At 38.1% G+C, this 7,912-nt stretch overlaps 1 protein-coding gene across 2 annotated transcripts; it reads left to right on the top strand.

The window, feature by feature from the left end:
• Positions 1 to 625: 625 nt before the first annotated feature.
• Positions 626 to 7,592, top strand: LOC109156721. 2 transcript variants are annotated; one of them, XR_002050105.1, is made up of 3 exons: positions 626 to 761; positions 5,461 to 7,098; positions 7,251 to 7,592. XR_002050105.1 is itself a non-coding variant. In XM_019304556.1 (3 exons), the coding sequence occupies exons 2-3, from the start codon at positions 6,943 to 6,945 to the stop codon at positions 7,536 to 7,538; spliced, it is 444 nt and encodes a 147-aa protein (XP_019160101.1). In that variant the 5' UTR covers positions 640 to 761; positions 5,613 to 6,942; the 3' UTR covers positions 7,539 to 7,592. The 2 variants fall into 2 exon arrangements, 1 of the variants encoding a protein (XP_019160101.1); XM_019304556.1 differs by having other exon boundaries at positions 640 to 761; positions 5,613 to 7,098.
• The last annotated feature ends 320 nt before the right edge of the window (positions 7,593 to 7,912 follow it).

The raw sequence follows: 7,912 nt of genomic DNA on the forward strand, positions 1-7,912 counted from the left end.
ATTATTGAATTGTTTTTGGAATTGAAGAACCTTAAAATAGAATGTTAGGAAATTGAAAATAATGTTGCAAAAGTTGTTTCAATACAAGAAAGTGAATAAAATGTGAAATTCCTACTTTACCCCTCAAATTTTTAAATATTTTTTAATTTTTCCGTCAGTTTTAATAATCAGGGCCACATGCGTCACTTCGCTCATAACTGAGAGATTAAAAATGGATACTGTCATAACTCATGGACTGAGTCGTCACTATCATTATAACTCAAGGACAAAACTCGTCATTTTTCCACATATATATATATATATATATATATATATATATATATATATATATATATATATATATATATATATATATATATATATATATATATATATATATATATAGAGAGAGAGAGAGAGAGAGAGAGAGAGAGAGAGAGAGAGAGAGAGAGAGAGTTGGGTTTAAAGTACGTACCGAGAATGTGTAATCTAATCTGGTCCGTTTAATTATTTAATTTAAAGATATTATATAGTTGGGTTCAAAGAACGTACTGAGAATGTGTAATCTAATCTGGCCTATTTAATTATTTAATTTAAAGGCTGTGATTATTCTCCTTTAGCTATCCTTTTCGAATCCATCTTCTTCGTTCTCAGTCGTTATCCTCCTCGGGTTGAAGCCGTGCGTTGTTATTGCTTGGTAGCATCGTGTTTGTGCTCCATGGCCGGCGATCTCCATCGGCGTTCAACGACACGGCGTCGTGGGTTTCTAGCAGTCGAACCAGGTACACCTCCACCCCCTTTTTTCCCTCTTCCGACGGCGTTGTGTATTTTTGCTTTGTAGCTGTAATTGTTGTCTTCTTTGTTGATTGGGTTTGGATTATTGTGCTTGTTCTTCCATGGCGTGTGTATTAGGGTTATATGCTTTTGCATTCCAATTTGGGGTTTTTTTGATTAATCTGGATTTTAGGCATGTTTGCTGATTAGCTTAATTTGTTTATACAATATACATGTTTGCTGATTAGCTTAATTTGTTTATACAATATACTGGCGGGTGGTTATTGTTTCTTGCGGGCGTTTCTGTGGATGGTTGGGAGTTTAATTTGTTCATCATATTGGAGGCGAATTCTGCATTTCTGGGAAACAAAAAATCCAACGCCATTAATTGGATATATTATATGCTCTGGCTTGCAGTATGCCTTTCTAGCTTTTGTTTGTTTGTTTTTGCTGCTCCAAATAACCCCATCCAGATTTGGCTTGCTCGCATGTCTAACAAGGCCAGATATGGTGATGTTCCAGCAAGTAGCTCGATATGTATGCTTAAGTTTTTTTTAGAACTAGGGCGTGCTTCTCATGCAACATTTATGGATTTAATTAATCCGGTGGTCATAATTATCAAACCCAAATAAAATAGAAATGAATAAGTGGATAATAAGGATAAATGACAAAGTAACTAGATAAATATACGGAAAGACAAGGACATATATCACGGAGATAAATCTTGTATGATGTATGTTGTAAGATGATTACAATGGATTGTGTGTTTTACCATGAATTAGATATGTCCTAATGGGACAATTATAAGGATATATATAATAACAAGCTTCCTAACCGCCCTCCTAAAAATGAGGGATCGGTTGCAACAATTTTGAGTTTTGACCATGCTTGGTCCCGCGACTGGGCCTACAGGCTGCTAGCCGACTAGCCGAGCCCCCCGTCGAGGCCCTGATTGGGCCCGGCTCTGGCTTAGGTCGAGGCCCAGGGCTCGACTATGGCCTAGGTCGAGACCCAAGTTGGGCTCGGCCTAAGTGGCCTGGGTCAAGCACGGGGATTCATCCCGAGTCTACTCGAATCCTTTTTGCTCCGTTCCTCCAGGACGAGTTGCACCAACCTTATTCTCAATATATCCATCATTAGTCTCCGAGCTGCTAGAAGTTGTCCGTGAAGAGTAATCACGAGCAATGTTCTGACCTGTCCTCCGAGAGTTTTATCATGTAAGTAAATATTTACAATAATATTTCAAATGCATGACCAAGGTGTGAGGAGAATAAATTCTCAAACATATTTTCCCAATTGCGATTTAAATAGATTTTTATCGCAAAGAGACTCCTCCTCCTACAAGACCCCTCAAAATATCATAGAGTCCCAATAGGACTTGTCTTCCTCCCCTATAAAACCTTGGAAAGCCCACAAGTCACATCAATCATCCCTCCCCACTTCCCCAAGAACAATTCAAATTTCAAAAATGAAGACTAGCATCCTCTCTCTTATCCTTTTCCCCTATTTAATCATCCTCCCCCCCTTTTTCGGCCATCGGCCCCCTCCCCCTACCCCAAATCGACCGAGTCCGGGTTAGTTTTCTTCTTTCTTCCTCTCTCTCGTACGCCCTACATTTCAAAGAGCCAAACTATGCTACTAGATATATCCAATACAAGCAAAAGCTCATTGTTGCAGTGCCCACAATTGACTTGAAAGCATTAAAACCTTTTGGTCTGGATACACTGATTGATAAATTGGTCACAACATTAGAATGAAGATACTTCTTGTTTGACTTTCAAGAGAGGACTCACACCTACATGTTGCATGAAGCGTTGGTCACAATGGAAGTGTTTCCTTTCACTCTTACCACTGCCTGAACAATAACTTTCAAGTTGGGCAGCACTAAGTTTGACTTACTCTGGATGATTTGAGCCGGTGCATGGGTTTTGATGCTTTACAAGGATTATCTGAATCCCAAAAGAATGCATGACACACTAATGTCCCTAATGAAGTGGATTCTGGCATGAAATAGTCGAAGGGGAAGTGGAACTGGAATACTTTCGAAACACCAAATTTAAATTCAAAAGAAGGGAGTATAAAGTCTTGCAATATATTGTTTCTCGTTCCATTTGTGCCAGACATGACACAACGAACCGGATGTACCAACCTGATTTTCTTTGCCTTTACGACATCGTTAAGAAGGAATCGGTTTATTTATTTTATATCATCGGAATGTTATTTCATAACCAGTCCAAGTCAAATGTTCACACTCTTTACATTGGGTCATTCTTGACTTGATTGGTAAGGGTAGTGGGAAAGCGGTGAGAATCTCATTGCCATCATCTGTTGGAGTACAAAAGATCACAGAACGCAACATTCTCAACATTTTCAAACCTGAGTCAAGCAAGAAAAAAGGAAAGAGACAAAAGACTGATGAGGAGGAAGAAGAACATGCAGAATCTGATGATAATCAGTCTATGGGAGCAGCTGCGGGAAATTGAGAAGGAGCATCCTCTGCAACAAATACTTGCAGAGGATGCCCCATCTCAATTTCCCGCAGCTGCTCCCATAGACTGATTATCATCAGATTCTGCATGTTCCTCTTCGGCTCTTCCATGAGATTCTCACCGCTTTCCCACTACCCCTTACCAATCGAGTCAAGAATGGCTCAATGTAAAGAGTGTGAACATTTGACTTGGACGGGTTATGAAATAACATTCCGATGAGATAACCTAAATGAACTGATTCCTTCTTAACGATGTCGTAAAGACAAAGAAAATTAGGTTAGGACATCATGTTCGTTGTGCCATGCTTGGCACAAATGGAACGAGAAACAATATATTGCAAGACTTTATGCTCCCTTCTTTTAAATTTGGTGTTTCGGGAGTAATCCACTTCCCCTCCGGCTATATCATGCCAGAATCCCACTTCATTAGGGGCATTAATGTGTCGTGCATTCTTTTAGATTCAGATAATCCTTATAAAGCATCAAAATCCATGCACCGGCACATATCATCCCGAGTAAAGTCAAACTTAATGTTGCCCAACTTGAAAGTTATTGCCTGGGCAGTGGTAAGAGTGAAAGGGAACACTTCCATTGTGATCAACGCTTCATGCAACATGTCAGTGTGAGTCCTGTCTTGAAGGTCAAACAAGAAGTATCTCCATTCTGGTATTGTGACCAATTCATCAATCAGTGTATCCAGCCTACACAGGTTTTAGTGTCTTCAAGTCAATTGTGGGCACTCAAGCAATGGACTTCTGCTTGTACGGCATATATCTAGCAGCATAATTTGGTTTTTTGAAATGTAGATTGTCCGTTCCAAAGTTTGGTGGGGTTTTTGTAGCTTCTCGTTGTGCCACCGGTTTAGTTCTTCTCATCTTCAAGAAAATATGACAATTATTATAAGAGGAAACTAAAACCACCAATTATTGAGAAAGATATGCAATATATATATATATAAGATAGCCAAAGAATTTACAAGTTTGAGTGACGGCTGTCCTTCACTTGCAGAAACCTTCTGCCTAGTATTTTTTTTTTTTAAAGAAGAAAACTACACAATTCTAAGCAATATTGTCACAGGAAACACAAAGGAACAAGGTGGCAAGCACGAAAAAGTGAAAAATAGCAGAGATTAAACAAGAATTGCATAGATTAAACAATCAAGGGCATGCTAGTAAAGAAAATCAAGATTCTGAACCATAGCACAAACACAGAAAAAATTGAAGTAAAAAGGAGAAACATACCTTGGCTACTTAGGAGAGTTGAAGGGGAAATTAAGAAGGGAGATTTCTGCTCAGTATATACACTGCTCGAACTGGGAAAAAAATGAAAGAAAAAGTGTGTGTGTGGGGTGAAGGAAGGTGGAAAAGAATGGAAGAGAATGTTTTGGGAAGGGGGAAGATTGAGGGAATAATGGGAGATTTTGTAAGGAATATGGCAGGGAAAAGGGGTCACGGGAGAGGGAAGGAAAATAAGGGAGAGAAAAAGATGCTGCAAAAGTTGTGATTTGATTTTGATTTTGATTTTTTTTTTTTTTTTTTTTTTTTTACCTGGGATGTGTACTGGCAAAGGGATGGGCGTACCAGTGGCAGTACGTGTTTCAGTGTTTGCCCAGTTTTCTTCTGCTTTACCCCTGCAATTCACTCAAGATCTATGGCCTAAATTAGTTCAAAGCTTAATCAAAACACCACCATGCAAATCCTTCCCAACACCCTCCTAAATCCTAAACAATTAAAATCATCTCTCAACAATCACTCTCCAAATAAATCCACTTGGAATCAAATTTTTGAGGTTTATTATTGGATATTTGAGGTTTATTGGTTATTATTTTTCATGTGTATTGTATATTGTATATTCTTCAAATTAAAAAAAAAAAAAAAAAAAAAGGAAAGAGGTCAGCAAAAAAAAAATAAAAAAAAAACACTCGGGACATAAGGGAGGCACCACTCGGAGCATAGTGGTTGGCCTAAGGCACTCATCTCCGTGAGGCGGCAGACATTACTTGGAGCACAGGAAGGAGGTCCGACCTTTGCCGTCGAAGTGAGCGTGTAGGTGTCCTGGCTTGTGTGCCGTGTGACCATGCTGCCTTAAATAATCACTTGGTGTATGGCAGGGTCGGGAGTCAATCAGTCACCCCTCACAGTGAGGTTACCTGGTAGTCAGTCACCCCTCGAATGCGAGACGGTTGGCTGATTTTTATTAGTTTTATTTGAATCTTGCAGGTTTGGACATATGAAGCAAGATATTAAGGGACTGTCACGTACTAGGAGTGGTCAACTAACTTAAGATAAGCAAACTAATTGGTCTGGACAATACCCACTTAGTGGGGCGCATCTCACGAAGATCCACTTAATTGATGTCTTAAATTTTGCAGGATGTTGAAATGCTCAGTGGTCGGCTAACATGCTAGGTGGTCGGTCGGAGAGCTCACATTCTAATTCTATTGTTTCCAAAGTATTAAAGATTAGAGCTCATAAAGAAGGTACACACCTCGTGTGTTTTCCTTTAATTTAACTAGTTTTTGAGTTTTGTAGGATGTGCTCAATGGTCGGCTTACAACCTCAGCGGTCAGCCTTGGGTCTTAGTAGTAGGCCTTCAACCACGGTGGTCAGCTTTCAGCTTCAAATGGTCAACATATATTATCTACTCTACCACCTCTCGGGGGTTGGCCTATGTTCTCTCTCACCTCTAAGTGGTCGAATTTCTTGTAGAGGTAGTCGAATTTTCCACGGATTTGGTTAGAAGTGATCAGATTTCTTATGGAGGGGGTTGAATTTCTCGCAAGGGTGGTAGGAATTCCACTCTAGCTAAATATAGCGCTTATGGTTGTACTCTTTTTCCCTTAGCTAAGTTTTTTTCACTAGGTTTTTCTTATTCTAAAGTTTTCTCAGCTCTGACTTAAGGGGTTACCCTTAGACCGTTCAGTTTAACGATTGTGTCCAAAAGGACCACCACATGAATGGGCACACCCATTCAATGATTTGTTGGCAAGGAGTAAAACTAGATGGACAAAAAGGGGAACTTGGTATTTTGCAGATAAGCTAATGGATGAGGTTTTTAGAAGCAGGGAACTGCGCAGAGATATTTTTCCGAGAAGTGAATTTTTCACTTTTCGTAGGATTGAAGCAATTCCATCAGAAGGTAGAATTAAATTATAAAGTGAAAAATCAACTTTTCAGTGGATTGAACATGTTTTAATTATTATTATTATTATTATTATTATTATTATTATTATTATTTTTATTTTTATTATTATTATTTTGTTACTAAAGTATCTTATTAAATTTTGAGCTATGAAAAAAGAAAGACTTGTAAATTTACCAAAACATTTTTAAAAATGAACCATTTTTACACATTTTCATTTTCTATGAAGGCATTTATGTAATTGAATGTAATATAACTTAAATGAGTAAATACCACCTATGGTCCCTCGAGTTTGGTGGCATCGCCATCAATGGTCCCTAATTTTTGTAATTACTGGGCGTCATCCTCCGAGTTGCGAAAAGTGGCCTTCAAGGGTCCTTCCATTTGTTGTTCCTGTTTGAGACGTCAAAATGGAGGGCAAAAGAGTCATTTGACTTTATGTGTACGTTTTAATGCATTTTACAATTATTTAACCGAGCTCTCATCTTTCGAACGACCGAACCTTAATCTTCAGAGCAGTTCATCTTCTTCATCTTTTTCAAGTAATTTCATGAGCAACAATGTCATCTTCTTCAAGTACTTCAAGGAGGAGATATAATTTTGGAGATTCCATACACAGTCATGAGTGTCAGTGCGGGAATCAAGTGGTGCTTCGAATGTCTTGGACAGATCGCAATCCGGGTAGGAGGTTTTGGCAATGCTCTGAATTCGGTCAGGTAATCTTAGAATTTGCAATATCGAATTTATAAGTTTTTGAATTCAGTTTCATTTTTCCAGATTTGAATTTTATAAATTCAATTTTGTTTTGTTTTTTTTTTTTTTTTGTTTTTTTTTTGTTTTTTTTGTTTTTTTGTTTTTGTGGTTTTAGGGAGGCAACGGTTGTGGTTTCTTTGATTGGGCAGATCCTCCAATGTGTTCACGGGCAATCAGTATAATACCCGAACTTTTGAAGAGGATAAATAGAGACAAAGAAGAGATTGAGAAGTTAAAGGCTATGCTAGAAGTTGCTACTAAGACAAATGTAGTCCTGTCTATGAAATATAAATGTTGCAAATTCGCAATTGTAATCATCTTTGCAATTGGATTCGTAGTTCATGTGTTTAGCAAATGTAGTTCTCAATCAATCGCAGTTGTCAAAATGCTTCTAGGCAATTAATGTTGTAACCTGATTTGGACCATTTAATGAAATGTGTTTGAAGTCTTTAGTTAAGCACCATGTTATTGTAGTGTCTTTGTTGTCTGTATAGGTAAGCAGAATGGTATTGAAGTGTGTTTGGAGTGTGTTTAGTCAAGAAACCTTAACAATAAGTTAAGCACAATAGTAGGACAATAAAAGCCAATTGAGCAACCATTTCATTTGTGCCAAAGTAACATACAATTGTGCCAAAATAAGAGTTTACTGCTCTAAGACTTAACTGCCAAAGTTACTGCTATACAAAAAAGAGTAACATACAACTGTCTAGTCTAACTGATTCAGCAGTTTTGCCACCAAAAAAAACATAACTTAAACAGTACTGTTAATCAATGCTT

Source organism: Ipomoea nil, unplaced genomic scaffold (genome assembly GCF_001879475.1).
Source record: "Ipomoea nil cultivar Tokyo-kokei standard unplaced genomic scaffold, Asagao_1.1 scaffold2759, whole genome shotgun sequence".
Lineage (NCBI taxonomy): Eukaryota > Viridiplantae > Streptophyta > Magnoliopsida > Solanales > Convolvulaceae > Ipomoea > Ipomoea nil.